Raw genomic sequence first — 17,095 nt, forward strand, 5'->3', positions numbered from 1 at the left:
AAAAACAACAACAAGCACCACACATGGACACAACACCCAAAAGAGAACAGATTAAATAATGATAACAACACAACGGGGTAATAAAATGGCATTTGTCGCACATCATCCAGCAACCAGCAACCAGCATCTGGCATCCATTTTCCGTCACCCATGCGGCGGATCCCTCGCTCTGCCCCACCAGCATCCACCCTAAGCGTCAGCCTCAGCCTCAGCAAGTTTGTAAAGTTTTTGTGAGATATTTAAAGGAGCATTTGGAGTAGCTAAAGGAATTCCAACTTTTTGCATGCAGAGATGAAGGAATGGTTTGGGCTTGGGCTTGGGATTCGGATTCGGATTCGGAATGGGAATCGAGTGAATTTATAAAATCAGAGTCGCGGTTCATCGACGGAGAAGCAACTTGCATGATTAGTACATCCCAAAACAATAAAGAGATATATATATAAATAGATGAGATATGAGTAAATGAAACCAAGGCGATTAATTCCACAATGATTAGTAAAGAGAATAATTGAAATTACAGAAATGGCTTGTTATTGCTTTAAAAAATTACATAAACGTAACGTAATTAACTATGCTAATTAATTAATATTAATTATAAATACTACTACGTAACGAGCGGACATTGCATATAAATAATACGAAGCGACGCGAAAAAACAAAAAACAGAGAAAACCAACATTATTTATAATTGAAATGTAGTTTTAACATTTTTACATTTACAATTAAGTTTTCAATTTATATAAAGAAGAAAGCGAAACAAAAGCGACAAATATATACGGCAGGAGCAACAAATTCATATACACAAAATTCAATGTATGTATATGTACAATATATGTATATGTATATGTATATGTATATGTATATGTATATTTATATGTATGGCGGAAACAGAAACACACAAACGAAGCGAAAAGCCACAAAAAAATACAAATAATAAGCGATAATGAGTAATTATAATAATAAATTAATTAATGAATCCCAGAATTATATTTATATGAAATCGTCAGACAAAACATAATAGCATTTGCAGTCTAAAAACCTAACTATAAGGTTAGCCAGCGCAAAACAAAACAAAAGAAACCCAAGAAACCCAAGAAACCCAAGAAACACAAGGCGGTAAAAGAGTTTTTTGAGTCGAAACCATTTAGCGAAAACATGATTATGAAAATTGATATATAAAGGCGATAAATTAAATTATAGAAAACCAACACACACACACACATACACAATACTGAAACATAGATACACATATAGTAAGAACATTCCATCCAGTTAGTAGGAAATCGGGTCATCAACCAACTCTTCCTCCACTTTGGACCCTAGCTTCCCCGTCTCGTTTGATCGATTTGTTCTATGCATCGTTCTCGGGTTCGTTCTTTGTGCAATTTTTGAATATTGAATATGGAATATTTTATGTTATGCCTAGAATTTATTATGTTTTATTTTTAAATCGATTTGTAAATTGCAGTGCATCAATAAAATACACTTCCAAAATAATAATACAATTATACCCAGCGCGTTCTTCTTATTATTTTCCTACACAAATGTTAAATTAGCCTCTAGAAATGCTAACGAATAATGCAAAGCTAACCTAAAATAATATCTAAACAAACGGAAGGAGGACAGAGGAAAACTCTAGCCCTACAGATACGTATGGGTTTTAGTTATTATTGGCCATCAAAAACAATGTGGTGTGAAATGAAGACAAACAGGTAATAATTCAGTCAAACAAAACAAAACAAAACAAAAAGAACTCAATAAAACAGAAAATTATGAAGAAATGTAATCAGAAAAGTGTTTGATTTTAGACGGGGGCTCAAGTTAGATCCCTGCATTGAAACTTCCCCCATTTGTCGTTTTTGTACACATTTTTATTATTTCTCAGTTTTTGTCACTTCACAATCAATCGAGCGCTTACACGCTGCCAACATTAAAATCCCTTTCCCCCCACTAGCTCCCAATACAGATGTTATTTAGATATATATATATATAGTTCTTATATATGTTCTTACGATTAGAGATACTCGCAATATAGACTCGTTGTCGAGTCGTGAAAAAAAACCAAAAAGAAAGTTAAACGCACGAAGAAAACCAGCGAAATGGGAATCCGATTTGTGAGATTTTTCAAGATTTTCAAGAGCTCACGAGCATGGGTGTGTGTGTCAGTTATACATATGTGTATGTATGTGTCTTAGCACTAAGCATGTGTTTAATTCATATAGCTTAAATCGAGCTCGAAATTGTATAATGCAAGATTAAGAGTTCTCCGTTTGATCAGCTTGGACATCGGAGATATTGCGAGTACTACACCTGCTTGGGTGGCTGATTTGAAATCTTCTGCTTAGTACTCACTAAGTGGACTTTTGTTTTGCTGTATCTATGTATGTATACATACATATGTGCATATGTAATCCATCCATCCGTCACTCATTTAATCCGTCAATCCGTAAGTCCACTCTTTATGCTAAAAAACTCGTCGGTTTTCCAGCTCTCAAAATATGTGTTCTAGTCTTTGCGTTTCTGTTTCTGTTTCTGTTTCTTTTTTATTTTCATCATTTGTGTGTTTTATTTTGCTTGAATTTGTTTTGTTCTATATCGAGTGTAATGTAACAAAATAATTTACTTAAATAAGTTTAAATGAAAACCATCAATTGTTTGTAATATTTTTTATTAATACATTTATATCTAGAGCTAAGTTTGAAGCTTGTTTCGCATGCACTAAACTTGCATTTCAATCTTTGTTTTTGCTTTTTGTTATTCTTTTTTTTTTTGGGTTGTTTTTTCTTCAATATATAAAAATACTATTTATTGGATGTTTTTCGAGTAGATTTATACGTTTACTCCATTGCCCATCAAAGGTTTCTTTATGGGTAAATATTTGGTTTTAGTTCTTTGTTTCATTTTCTAAATTTCGTTGCGAATTTTTATTGTTGAGAATTAAATTGTGTGTGTCTGTTCGAAGCTACTGATACTACGGTTGGAAAATCGCTCCCGTTCAAACATTCAAAGTGGTCCTAACACCATCCATGAGAATCTCTTTGCGTATGAGCTTGGGAATTCCAGTGGTTGTGGAGTCGACAAGAAACCAAGGAATCGGAATCCGACAATGTTCCGACAATCAACAGTGAGCTAAGCTCAGAATTTTGCATCCTAATCTTTGTTTAATCAACAATCAACAGAGCGAATCGAACCAAAGACTCAAACTGTGGCCAAGAATTGTTCAGCCATCGAACCAAACAATATCAAACATTCAATCAATCAACAACTATCTGTTCCGTTCCGATATACTGGATATAATTCTTCTGTGTGTGTCAGGTTCTGGACGTTAGGTACACAAGGTAATGGCATCAGGGTACAAAAATGTATGTGTGGTTGTCTGAGGGGTATGTGTGGAGTGTGCGTGGCTGATGTATACATCGGACAGACTCCTTCTCCACTGAGCGGCAACGATCTCCTAGAGATGTGCAATCGGCACAACCATAATAGATACACACATACGATACAATGTATACAATAAATGAGCAACAACCGAAAGAATAATGTTTCTTCGTAGGTTGTAGATTAGATTAAATACTAAGTGTACTTCTGCTTGGTATAGAATGTGTGTGTGTGTGTGTGGATGCTGAGGAGGATCAATCGTACGATCGTACAAGTGCCCTTCGATACATGTTCGGGGAGGGTTTATGTTTGCTTTCAAGTTTTTATTTCGATATTCGACATTTGCATCGTAATTCATTGGATCCGTTTGGGTTTTGTACAGTTTTTCAATGGCGGTGAAGATTCAAATCTGTAATCTGTAATCTGTAGCCTGTAAAATGTGTATGTGTGTGTGTGTGTGTGTGTTTAATTATAAGTGTAATTTACAGATATTCCGATTTGGGTTTCCGCACTATTCAGCATTCATTTACGGCTGAGCTTGTGTGTATACAATAGTTGGATATATATTAGCTGGGTACAATATATGCATATTATGTATACGAGTACGAGAGTATGTATGCCATGTGTCTATGTGTAGATGTATGCGCATATATAGCTGTAGACTGGTACACAAAGCGAAACATAGACATAACACGTTCATCCTAACGATAGCGATAGCGATGGCGATAACGATAGCCGATTATCGATTATCCCTCCCTAGGTAAGTACCATATGTATCGGTATTTTCATCGTTCTTTTTCCTATATATATATGTATAGATAAGTATGTGTATGTAACTTAGATTCTAGGCATAGATATACACCACATACATATATGAGCCATATGTCACTTGATCTGTTTTATAATTTAATTTATTTTGCATTTTCTTGTTTGTTTTTGTTTTGTTAAATATAATGTTGTCGCCTCACTTGTATATCCGTTTATATATCTTTATAAAAATTATATAATTTAAAGCTTGTTTGTTACGTTCCAACTAAATGTACAAAAATCTCAAATTTCGAATCTCGAATCTCGAACATAACCATTTTACAATACATTATAATGATGAACGAATACAGGGCCGTCGTGCTGAGAGCATGTTTCATGTTTGTTTTCACAACACAACACAACACAACACTCTGGGGTGCTTGCCTTTTTAATGCTAATTTCTGTTTTTCAAACATACAACTGAATTTTCATAAAAATCACCCTGTAAATTGTATTCTTTTTTCGATCTATCGCTACGTTTATCTGGTTTATGTTTATCTTTTGTTCTCTTAATCTAATACACAATAAATACACTCAATAAACGTGATTCGCTACGACGGAAGCTGTTGTTTTTTGGTACGAGTATTTACAAGTTTTATTCGGATCAAAAATTAAATCAAACTGCATAAAGAAATCAGAGAGACCATAACTGAGGCTGTGGTGTGGTGGTGTATGTCTGAGTTTTGGCTTTGGTTTTTGGTTCCCGATCGTGGACTGCGTATAAAAAATAATCAAACTCTTTCTCCTCTCTGTGTCTCCTGTGTTATATTTTAGGAATATTGTTTGGCATTTCAGTCATCAGCTTAAAAACGAAACTAAAGGTACAACTAAAGAGAGATGAACAAAAAAACCTAAGGGGCATCAAATAATAAGGATAACATTATACTCAATTGATATATATACAACCTCTCGCAAATCTATGTTTAAATCCTTTTTGTTTTTTCTTAACCTCTTTGTTTTTTGTCTTCTTTGGCAAAACTAATGTCTGGTACAAAACTAAACTAGTTTTCCAATCAATTCATTTATAATGTGTGTATTCTCAGTGGCTTTTCACTGGAGCATTCACTCTCCGTTCTTCGCACAATACAAATTTACGTTTTAATTACAAATACAATTTGCTGTGAAGTTCTCACTCGATTTTTGTTTTCTGTTAAGGATTTCGGAGATTGAATCAATCAGCACAGATCCGATAAGATTCATCAATGCGCCTCTTAAGACGCGAACAAATTGTGGATTGGATTGGATTCGATTGGATTGGGGATCGGTACGGGAGTCACCCTGTGGCCGGTGCCGAGACACTCTGTGCCTAGCAACTGATTTCGGAATGATTGTTGTTGTCCTTGTACCGCTCCGCATAGCCCTGGATGGTGAATGGAGCTCCCGGCTCCCGGTCAGCTCCCCCAGCCGTCGGACTCTCCCCATTGACCACAGCGCCATTGCCATTGGTCAGGGGCTTCGGCGGTTCCGACTCTCCATTGACCTGGACATTGGCGTACGACTGCTTGCCCGTGCCGTTGGGCAGGCTCTTGGCCAGAGTCGATGGATCCAGCGTGATCCCGTCCAGCTGCGAGGTGAAGGAGAGTGGCGGCTGGATGGTGGTCGGCGTTGGCTGCGGCGTGTCCAGGCTGATCAGCTTCCCCTCCTCGTTGTGGGTTTGGCTCTCGACAGGCGCTGCTTCTGGGTCGGCGGCCGGCCTCGGGGACAGACGTGGAGATGCGGCTAGGGGTGGGGAGACGCTCACGGGCGCCGTGCTGGTGATGGGCGCTCCGGCGCTGAGTAGGGGCTGGTCACTCTTCGAGTTGGGCAAGATGAAGGAGGTCTCCAGCTGCTGGTCGGGCAGAACGACGGGCTTGGGATGGGGCGTCGCTGGCGAGGATACAGCGGGCGGGGTGCACGCGCTCGCCTGCTTGCGCTGGGGCGGGATGTAGGCGGAGCCGCTGGGCAGATGCTGGGCGAGGTGGCTGGGCAGGGGGACCAGGTAGTCGGGTACGGCCAGGCAGAACTCTTCGCCATTGGGAGGTCGGATGATGGTGTCGTCGCGGTCGGAGGACGTCGAACCCAGGATATTGGGCAGCGGCGCATTCATGATGCTCGGGTCCTGCGAGCAGGTGGTCAGATGCTCCATCAGGCTGGTGAATGTGGGACGATCCTCCGGCGTGGGGTTCCAGCAGTCGGCCATGATCTTGTAGATGGACACGGGGCACTCAGTGGGGGTGCCCAGGCGACCACCGCGCACCACCAGCTCCATCACCTGAGTGTTGTGCTGGCCCGGGTACGGCGAGCGTCCCAGACTGAAGACCTCCCACAGCAGGATGCCAAAGGACCACACGTCCGTCTTGGATGTGAAGATGCCATCGAGGAAGGCCTCGGGCGGCATCCACTTGATCGGCAGCATCGCCTTGCCGCCCTTCCGGTAATAGTCCGATCTGTAGATGTCCCGCGACATGCCAAAGTCCGCAATCTTCACCACGCGGCCGGGCCCCTTGCTGCTCAGCAGACAGTTGCGGGCGGCAATGTCCCGATGGATGAACCGCTTGCTCTCCATGTAGCGACAGCCCTTGGCCACGTCCAAAGCGCAGAACAGCAGATCCTTCATGGTCAGCAGCGACGGTCGCTCCGGCGTGTTGCGGTTCTCGCGCAGGAACTTCTGCAGATCCCCGCCAGCCAGTAGTTCCAGGACGATGTAGTAGGGCTGCCGATCGAAGCAGACGCCAATCAGGTGCACCATATTCGGGTGGTTGAACTTCGCCATGATGGCCGCCTCCTTCAGGAAGTCCTCCTCCTTCTCGCGCTTGGGATCCTCGCGCAGTGTCTTGACAGCCACGCCCATCTCCACGGCATCACCGTCGCGATGTCGGTACAGGGCCATGTACACCTCACCAAAGGCACCCTTGCCCAGGGCACTGCAAGCAGAAGAGGAGGATCGAGGGATTAGCAGGAGACGGTCCAGACGGTCCAGTCTGGAGACGGAGGATGTCAGATGCAACTTACTTGACCAGCTGGAGACTGTCGCGGCCCACCTGCGGCAGGCTGTTGACATCGATGTGGCCATTGAGGATGGCGTCGCAGCCGTAGTTGGGATTAAAGTTGTTCAGGTTGGAGTCGTCGATGTTGTGGCGCAGTCGCGTCAGCTGCAGATCCTGCTCCACGAGCATTTTGTGGCGCTTCTTGGTTTGCTTCTTGCGCTGATAGCGATTGTCTGCAAGGAAAACAAGGAGGTAAAGGACAAAGAGTTAAGGAATCTCCCAATGATCCCACACTTACACAACATAAAGATGAGCGCCGCAATGCAGATGAAGAGCACCGCCAGGGAGAACATCAGAATGGAGACGAGGTGCTGGAAGGAGGACTTGCCCGCCTCCTCGCGTATCTCGCAGGCCGTGTTGTTGTCCTTTTTGAGGCTCCAGCCATCCGGGCAGATGCAGCGCACCTGCGAGCGGAACTCGTCCATGGCCACGCAGCGGTAGTCGCAGCCACAGCCCTCGATGGCTGGGATGATGATGATGGAGCCCGGACCACTGCTGGCTCCCGCATACACATCGCCAATCTCCCGCAGGCTGCGGCTGGCGCTGATGTACGAGCTGCCGCCCTCTCCATTCGACTCGTTCAGGTAGACATCTCCGCCGGCATAGCCGCCGCCTCCGCCGCCCGTGTTGCAGCCACCTCCGCCACCACCGAACCCGCCCTGGCCATGCCGATGGACGGTGGTGCCATTGTCCGCCAGCTCCACGTAGCAGGAGTGTCCGCCGCGTCCGCCCTGCAGCAGGGCAGCGCCATTGGTGGGGCTCAGCGCCTGATCCTCCTTGGCCCGCCAGCCGCCTCCGGGTCCTGCCGTCTTCTTGTTCAGCGGCTCGCCATTGATCTGTCCACTCTCTGGCGCCTGGAGCGGCTTCGCCTTCTGGCCGTGCTGGAAGTCCTCGTCTATGTACTGGCCAATGCCCAGGCCTCCTCCTCCGCCTGCCACCAGCAGCGGCACAGCCTCGTTTTTGGCCTGATTGAGGAGGAAGACATAGGAGCCACCGCCTCCGCCGCCAGCCCCGTTCTCGATGTAGATGTTCTTGACCATGTCCTGCTTGGAGCGGAAGCTGTACTGGGCCAGATCCAGGTCGTGGTCGGTGCCGCAGCCGGCCTCCTTGGGTGCGCCCATGGACTTGATGCACGCGTTCTCGCCCTGCTGCCCAATGAGGAAGTAGAGCTCCTCGTTCTTGTGCAGCTCCAGCACAGCCACGGCCACAGACCCCCGAGAGCTGCCCACGCCGCCCGATCCCAAACCTCCACTGGCTCCCTTGGCAATGATGCTGAAGGGGGAAGAGGAATAGCTGTAGGACTGCTGTTCATGGAGGTGGATTGGGAGTGGTTGTGCTTACGTGTAGTGTCCCTCGTTGGGCACTTTCCACTTCTGCATGCCCTTGTAGCTGCTCTGATCCTCGACGACGTGCACCTCGCGCAGAATGTGCGTCTTGTTCTGCTCCTTGTAGGCGCTCTCGCACTGCGACTGCGTGGGTCCTATCATGCCGCGAGTGTCGCAGCTGGTTAGCTCCAGGTCTGAAGGGGAGGACGAGAGAAGGATTAATCGGGGCTGTGGTGCTGGTGCTGGTGCGGGTAGGGGATTCCTTCTTACAATTGGTATGTTCAAAGTCTCGATAGGTGGGACTCTTGAGATTCAGTCGCACATCCCAGTAGTTGTAGCCATTGAGATGCTCCTCGGGTATGTTGAGGCCGAAGCACTCGGGGCTCAGCGAGAAGTCATCCACGGCCACGTCCGAGTAGATTCGCATGCCCATGCGGGCCTCGAACTGTAGATAGTATCTGGGAAAAGACAGGGGAAGGACATTCGAGGTTAGCTGACATCCCATGGATGTGGATTGTGTGGCTCTTACTTGGACGTAATGTTGGGCAGAACGTACTCGGCTCGCAGCCAGTCGCTGCCCTGGTTCTTGGTGCTCCACCAGAGCGTGGTGGTGATGTTCTCCTTCTCCTTCATCTCCACCACGGAGAGATTGATGCTGCCGGGGTTCTTGCCAAACTGATGAATGAAGAATCGCACGACGCAGGAGTTGCGATAGGGAGAGTCGGGATTCCCGTGCACCGATGGCGGCGGATTGAAGGTCTTGCTCAGCATTATGGCATTGCTGGCAAAGCCAATGATCGAGTTCTTCTCCGTGTCGTTCATGTGCTGGTTCATGTTCACCAGCATGTAGTAGCCGCTGGTGTTGTTCAGCAGATGCTGCAGCGTGTGGTCTCCGTCCGGACCCGTGTCGTGGGTGGGCGAGGAGCCCGTGTGCCGCGACCACGTGAGCGTCGTCTTGCCCGAGTCGCGCCAGCCGCACCAATCCTCCTCGAAGTCACAGCGTCCACCAAAGGGTATCTTGTCTGTGAGTATGGAAATGAGAATACTTATGAGTTGGAGTCGCAGTGGACTGATGCGCACTCACCGCATGACTGATGCTCATCCTCCGCTTCGTCGCAGTCGCGGGTTATGTCGCAGATCCTGGGCAAATGGATGCACACGGGGACGCGGTTGTTGGTGCACTTCACCTGCGACGTGCTGCACTTCTCCGACTTGGTGCCCTCGGGGAAACAGTTGACCATCCGCAGGTTGTCCAGTGCCACGTGGCCCTTCTGCCCGGCCTTCAGATCCGGCACGATCTCAAACACGATGCGGAAGTCGCGAGAGATGCGTCCCAGGCGATAGACCTTGCGTGTCCAGGTGCGGAAATTGTCGCCCTGGATCTCGGCCGGCACCCAGCTGCTCTCCTGCGTGTGGAGTGGCTCCACCACCACGCGGGAGAGGCCGTGGCTCATGTCGCTCTGGTGCATGTACACCTCCAGGAAGCACTTCTCCATGGTCGTGCTGAACTCTGGCGATGTGAGATTCAGTGGCTTGGTGCTGGGCTGCACGCGGGCGTACAGGAAGTGCCCGTTGGCGTCGTCGATGCTGTCGGCCACCGGCCCGGGCAGCAGGCCTGTCATGTTCCGCTTGGCCAGCTCCGTGCCGGTCATCACCTGGAAGCCATCCGGATAGTCCACCCACGACCAGCTGCAGGGCGTCTCAAAGTTGCACTTGACCCCCAGCTCGTACTCGTACTCCGACGAGGGCGTGGACTCCGTGTGGGTCGAGTATGTGTTCTGAAAGGAGCGACAGTTAGCGAGGAGAGCCAAAGGGAGCCAAAAGGATCTGCAGTTGCGTACCGCATTGGGTTCCGTGTCCCTGATGCGATCTTTGATCTCCTGGATCAGATCCACGGGCACACCCTGCGGACTGACCACGGGATCGCCTTCGAAGTTGCCATGGGTGACGCCTCCGGCGGGCTCGTCCGCCTGGTTGAGGCTCTTCTTCAGCTTGTAGAGCTCGCTGATGGAGTTCTTCCTCGAGTACATGCGCTTCGGCTGCTGCTCGTCCACGCCAGCGTACAGCGGGGGAAAGCGGGTGGAGTACGGTCCCACCACGGGCCCAGCGGTCATGGCTGCAGCGCCGCTCGGCTGCCGCAGCTGCTCCCCGTAGCGGTCGGCGGAGCCCATGCCCAGGCCCAGGCCATCGATGCGGCCTATCGAGGAGGTGCCCGAGTAGGAGGGATAGCCGGAGCTGCTGCCGGAGATGCCGCCGCCGGGTCCACCCACCGATGGCTTCATCAGCTCCTTGCGCAGCGACTCCATGCCACGGCGGGCGAGGTTCTGGCGGCGTCGCGTCTCCCTGCGCCCACCCGGTGGCGGTGCTCGGGAGCCAGCCTCGCCCTCGTAGTCATCGTAGATGCCAGCCGTCACCGTCACCGTCGGCTGTGGCTGTGGCAGGGGCAGCGGCAGCGGCTGCTCGTGGAGCCGCCCGTTCCGCAGCTGCTTGCCGCCCGCCCAGTTGTTGTTGCCGTTGTAGTTGGGCAGCGCATTGAACGTGTGATTGGCCAGCAGTGGCCGCTGGGCGAGGGCTGGGCCCACGCCCACCCAAATGGCCAGCACCAGCAGCAGCCAGGCCCAGTTGGGTTGGGTTTGCCGGGGCATCCTAGCTGGATCCCAGATCCCCCAAGATGCTGAAGATGGAGCAGAGTCCTCTACCAGATGAGTGTCGCTGTGTGTGCGGGGGCTGGAGGTCGCTGGGGTGAGTGTTGTTGTGTCTTGTGGCTGGACTCTGTGCGGTGATGTCCTTAACTTTTGTCGAATGTCAATGAGCGCGGGTGGCCGCATTTAAAGTTCTTCAAATGCAGGCAACACATTGCTGTGGCTCCCACGGAGTGTCCTCTCTCTGTGTGGTGCCTGTGGTGCCTGTGGTGCTGCTTCCTTCTCCTACAGGTGATGATTTGTTACTTCCGGGAAAATCTGGAATTCATCGGAATAGTTTTTAACTGAGCGCCGTGTGTTTAGGGGGCTCAATGTCGTTTGACTCCACAGCTGACAGCCAGGCCCACGCAATGACCCTCCCATAAACGCATCGTATCACATTCAAAAGTGCACAAAGGATGTTCCAGGAAGCATCGGAAGGGGCCATCGAGCTTCCATTATTAAGGGACGTGCATTAGGCACACAATAAGAGCCTCCAGTCCACCCCCCAGCCAGGGGCCAAAATCGATGACAGCCTTCAGATTGCCTGACATTTTGGGCTGCCGTTGCAGGCTGACTGCACTTTTCAATTATTTCTCGGTTGAGCTCTTTGAAATGCGACACGGACAGGGCACGGGCTCGGGAATTTGGGTCAATTTGATGGGACTAATTGAAAGGGAAGAGAGCGAGTGGCACACGGATGCATCGGAATCAGATTCCTGCATGTCAAATAGGAATATTTTCCTTTCCCAATTGGAAAGTTCCCAGCATGGGTGGATGATATTCTCTATGGAGTTATGGTGAGAGTTACGGGGAGAAATTCAAATAAGCAGCAAAGGCAGAGTGAAAGTTCGCCATGAAAGAGCATAAAATGAGTGTCAGTTTTGTCTTGGAAAATACTAAAAACAAATAAAGAAGTTACTTGGGAGTAGCTTGGCAAGAGAATAAACTTCATTAGGAAGAGATTCTAGTTGATGTTTTCAATTTCTGCACAAAATTCGGAATGTTTTAGAGATGTTTTCCCCATACTTGATGCTATGTGGCTCTCCATCCATATACATATTTCCATGGAAATGTTCACAAGTACATGCGGGGCCTTGTAGATGGATGGATGTATTTTTGCTTGTGCTTTTGCAGCTTCTTCTCTCTTCCATGGGCGTCGTACAAATTCACTTTTAACATTTCGCTTGGCCACACAAACACTTGCAGATATACACACACACACACACACACTCTCACAGATATACCCTGATGGCCAAGCATTTTCTCGCATTTTCTCTTTGGGATTTGTTTCGCCTGCCGAATGCCAACTGCATTCATTTTATTTGATTTTTTCTCGTTCCCCTCGTTTCTCTTTGGCTGTTCTTGTTGTGTGGATGCTTGGGCGACTTGGGCATAGACGAACGAAAGAAAGGATGGCAGAGGGATGTACATAAATGATGGATGCAGGGCTCGGGAGAGTAGGGAGAACGAGATGGAGTCTGCGTTTTCCTTTTCTTCTTGTTTGCCTTTGGCTTCTTCTATTCTATTCTATTCTATTCTATTCTATTTTGGCTCAACAAAAAGATGGCAAACAGAGCAGTTTGGCTGGCTGAAAAGTTGGGAAATTATTCTCCAAAAAAGAAAAGGCAACTCTCTTCGCTGTGTGTGTGTGTGTGTGTGTGTGTATCTATGTGTGGTATGTGTTCATAGTACGCAAAATATGCTGTACAAAATGGCTGTCGCACGGTTGTACAACGGCGAAAACAACAACAAAACGGAATTGTAAATCGCACACACACACATGGCTAGAACACGCCTAATGAAAAGAAAAGCGAAAAAAGTGCAGAACCAGCGAGTACCTTGAGAGTTCTTCAGCAGCAGTCCCAGCGAGTGGAAGTTGAAAGTTCTGCGAGCAGCGGAACACAGCAGCAGCTGCAGAAGGGCTGCAGGTGAGGGTAGGGGAGAGTAGCGGCAAAACTTGAGGAAACTAACACAAACTACACGCTGAAGCTGAAGCTGATGCTGATGCTGAAGCCGGAGCAGGAAGCCAACTCGAGTGGAGCCGGGGAGTTCAAGGCACGGACAAGTGTCCCACTGAGGACACTGTGAGGCAGCGGGGGGAGACATGTTTCCAATTGGAGTTACTTATTGCATTCTACATTTAAGAGTTGTTTCCTCCCTGAACGGAGATCGAAAAGAATATTGCAAAGGACTGGCAGTCAAGTTGTGCATGAAAAGTCGTTCGAGGTATTTGCATTTATGCAGTAGTACAAATCCGTTTCCCACGAATCCCAGAACCATCAACAAATTGCCCGTTTATGCGTGGCTTTCGCAGTTGACTTCGCGGAAAAGTGCATGGCAGAGTGCCTCCCGAATTGACAGGAGCTCTCTCTCTCTCTTTTAGTTGGTTGGATAATTACTAGGCTTTCGCAGTTCGCTCGAATTTTCGTGGAAATGCGAGCACTAATTCAGCAGAATATAAATATGTGCGTGCTGCGGGCCGAGCGGGCGGTGGAGGGGGCTTTTAATCAAAGTGCAAACCCAGGACAAACACATGTATGGTGCGGTGCGGTATGTACGTTGCTTGAACATTATGTGGCTGGGTGGATAGTGGATGTTGGATGTTGGATGTGCGAGTGAGTATCTGTGTTTTGTGGATACACATGCGACGGGACGGAATGGGACGCCGCAACAGAAGCGAGTGGGGATGTGGGGGAGGCAGGCTGCGTCAACATCGCAAATATTGCGCTGCCATTCGTCCTGGCACTGCTGCTTCTTGCTGCCTGCTGTGTCCCGTGTGGCACACAGCAACGAATGCGAAACGCAGCTTCATTTTCGTCGACTGCGCAGAATACACACACATACAGATACACATACAGATACAGATACAGCCACAGACGCACACACACACACACAGGCACATGCCACAGCAAAAGCTGAGGAACGTTTCGCTACTAATGGCGCAGACAAATTGTTTTGCGTATCTCACAGATACATAGCAGACGGGGCTCACAAAAGATACTACACACACACACACACACACGCGCAGAATAATGAAATTTTCCCTGCAGCTCAACAAATTTTTCATTAGACTTTTCACATCGACTTTTTCCCTTTTGGCAATCCCTTGATGTGGTTTTGACTTTTCCACATATTTCTTTTCACTCTTCCCCACCAACTATTTCCAACTACATTTATCTGGGGGTTTGGTTTCATATTTCATCGCATTTACCATAGCGCACACTTAATTTGTTTCGTTGTCGGACTTCGCACAATCCGGATGTAAAAAATTCAAGTTTCAATTATTTTATACGCCCGAAAATGGAACACTTTTCACGATTTTACAGCACAGCAAAATGCAGGAAAACTTTCACGTTTTCTCTCCGATTTTCATTTGTGCGAGTACGAGTACGAGTACGAGTATGCTGCCTGCCATGGATGCTGCTGTTGCTGTTGCTGTAACATTTTCCCAAGCCCTTGCTCTGGCTCTGGCTCTTGCTTTTGCTTTTGCTTTTGCTCTTGGTATGGTTTATTGTACTGTTTTGTTGCTCTTGCTCTTGCTCTTGCTCTTGCTCCTGCTCTTGCTCTTGCGGTCCGTCCATCCGCGTTTTTTGCCAATTACTTGCGCGCACGTCGCTCGTCAAACGAAGACTGAAAATAGGGGAAATTCTCATCGCCCGGCCAGCATCAGCATCGGCATCGGCATCGGCATCTCCCGGAGTTTAAACGAATATCCTGCGCTGAAATCGAGCTGCGTTCAGGATACAGACACGAATACGGGCTCGGAAATTCCCTTCACTCGCTGCTGCCTCCCTTAAGCACTCGCTGATATCCGTCGAAAGCTGTTGCTGCTCAGGGGGGGGGCCTGCTGGGTGGCTGCTAGGAGAGGCCTCGCTCTCTGGCTCTCTGGCGCACTGGCGCACTGGCGCACTCTGGTGGCAGGCAGACTCGGGGAAATTAATGCAAGCGGCTGGAAATTGAATTTGGCCCCATCAGTCGTTGCAGCAGCAGCAGCAGCATTGCGATAGCCTGGCAGGGGGATTGCAGGCGGGATATCCGAGTACTAGCTTGTGCGTCAGTTTTGGCCTGAACCACGCTTCCTTTTTCAATTTTAAGTGCAGCTGCTGCTCTCGGGGGCGGCTCTGGGGATGAGCCTTGGGTACTGGGTCCTGGTTCTCTGGTTCTCTGGTGGCGTGCGTTCGTAATTTCATCTAATCAGAACATGAACGGATGCGACACAAATGCACTTATCAGCTTCTCTCCCAGTCACCGGGCCGGGCCGGGCCGTGCCGTGACGTGAAAGGCGTTCTCTATGGCGGAAAGGCTGTCTGTCAGCCCAGGAGCTGGATGTCCGGATGCTGCTGAGGTGGCATCCTGTTGCTTGTCGTTTAGATTGGTAATTAAAAGTAAGCGCACTCTAAGGTGGCAGGTTCCTTCAGAAGCATGTGATGGGCAGGTACGTGGATAAGAACTTATTTCCTGTTGGCTTGAGATCAAGCTTGGCTAATGAGTGGAAATACTTATCGATTAAGGCAGTAATTACCCTTTGATAAGGGCTCTGTCAGGGCTCCCACCGGCCTAATGAACATTGTACGATCAGAGAAGAGAAGTCTCCCCATCCAAAAGTATTGTGCAATTATCCACCAGACAAGTTATCTTTATCTTTCGAGGACTGTTGGTCGCCAAGTCGCCCAGTCCACAGCATGAAAATAATGACGACAACAAACGGAAATGGGCGACACAGAAATCACTACAAATATGTATACAAAAATGAATATAGAATCGCGCAGATGAAAGTACTTCAAGATACATATAGTGGCATATATATATGCATAGAATATATGAATATAAATATATAGATACTTGTACATGTGTAAAAGACGACAGCCGCCGCAGGAAAAAGCACAGACAAGACAGCAAGATCTTGAGAGGGAGAAAGGGAGAAAGACAGAGAGAGAGAGAGAGAGAGAGAGGGGAAGCCACTTTATTTATAAAATATTATCTGCACTCTCTCCGGCACTGGCACTTTCTAAGCGCTCTATTTCCCTGCCTCTGTGGTTCTCTCTGATTCAGATTCTCTGATTTTTCGCAATGCGACAGTAAACGCGGCCGTAAAATGTTTAGAGATGCGCAAATTACCGAAACTATTCCAAAATGGCGCATAAAAGCATCACTAGACGTTGCACTGTGCAATTGGCAGATGCACACAGAAGACGGAGGAAATGCTATTCAGAGTACGATATTTATAGATCACTGAATGGGGGAACGGAACTTACGCTGTCTCATTGGAGCGTGCCGGGCACGTGTCGTGGTGTCTTGGAAAGAGTTGATGTCACTACATAAAACGAATCAGTGTACATATGCCAGTAAATATATCACTTGGGCCCCAATTGTGGGCTAATTCACTTAGGCTCGCGCACATTTACTCCTCGAGTGTCTAGTGGATAAAGATTCTCGAGATTCTTCACGGAGCAAGAGAGAACTGAAAGAGACGACCGCTCGCCGACGACTGACAAGTGATGCGGATGCGAATCGCAGCAGCTGAGATCGGGCCACAATCGGACAAGAAATGCTGCGGAGGCGGCGTCCGTCTGCGCAACTCAACTCATCTCCTCTCCTCTCCACTCTTCTCATTCCACCTCACTCCCTCTCCCATCTTCTCTGGGATGCCGTTGCTTTCTCACGGCCGCCGCCGCCTGCATCCTTGACTCTCTGCTTGTTCGCTCATTCGTTTGTTTGTTTGTTTATTTATTTGATTTTGTCGCGCCGTGTCAAGTGCGAGTGCAATTGGAAGCGTTGACCAGCGCTGCCCACAGGTCTCAGCGGGTCTCAATGGGTCACAGCGGGAAGGCGGCGTCAGGGCGGCGCACGCACAGTTCTGGCTACCTGCCGCTGA

At 48.3% G+C, this 17,095-nt stretch overlaps 1 protein-coding gene across 1 annotated transcript; it reads right to left on the reverse strand.

The window, feature by feature from the left end:
- Positions 1 to 5,135: 5,135 nt before the first annotated feature.
- Positions 5,136 to 16,705, reverse strand: LOC117592100 (ALK tyrosine kinase receptor). Its single transcript, XM_034285617.1, has 9 exons — positions 16,476 to 16,705; positions 10,378 to 11,496; positions 9,621 to 10,314; positions 9,066 to 9,558; positions 8,807 to 8,994; positions 8,553 to 8,730; positions 7,450 to 8,483; positions 7,177 to 7,384; positions 5,136 to 7,088 (listed from the first exon to the last, which is right to left on the reverse strand). Exons 2-9 carry the CDS (start codon positions 11,362 to 11,364, stop codon positions 5,492 to 5,494), a joined length of 5,379 nt encoding a protein of 1,792 aa, XP_034141508.1. The 5' UTR covers positions 11,365 to 11,496; positions 16,476 to 16,705; the 3' UTR covers positions 5,136 to 5,491.
- Between the last annotated feature and the right edge of the window lie 390 nt (positions 16,706 to 17,095).

Source organism: Drosophila guanche, unplaced genomic scaffold, assembly GCF_900245975.1.
Source record: "Drosophila guanche unplaced genomic scaffold, DGUA_6, whole genome shotgun sequence".
Lineage (NCBI taxonomy): Eukaryota > Metazoa > Arthropoda > Insecta > Diptera > Drosophilidae > Drosophila > Drosophila guanche.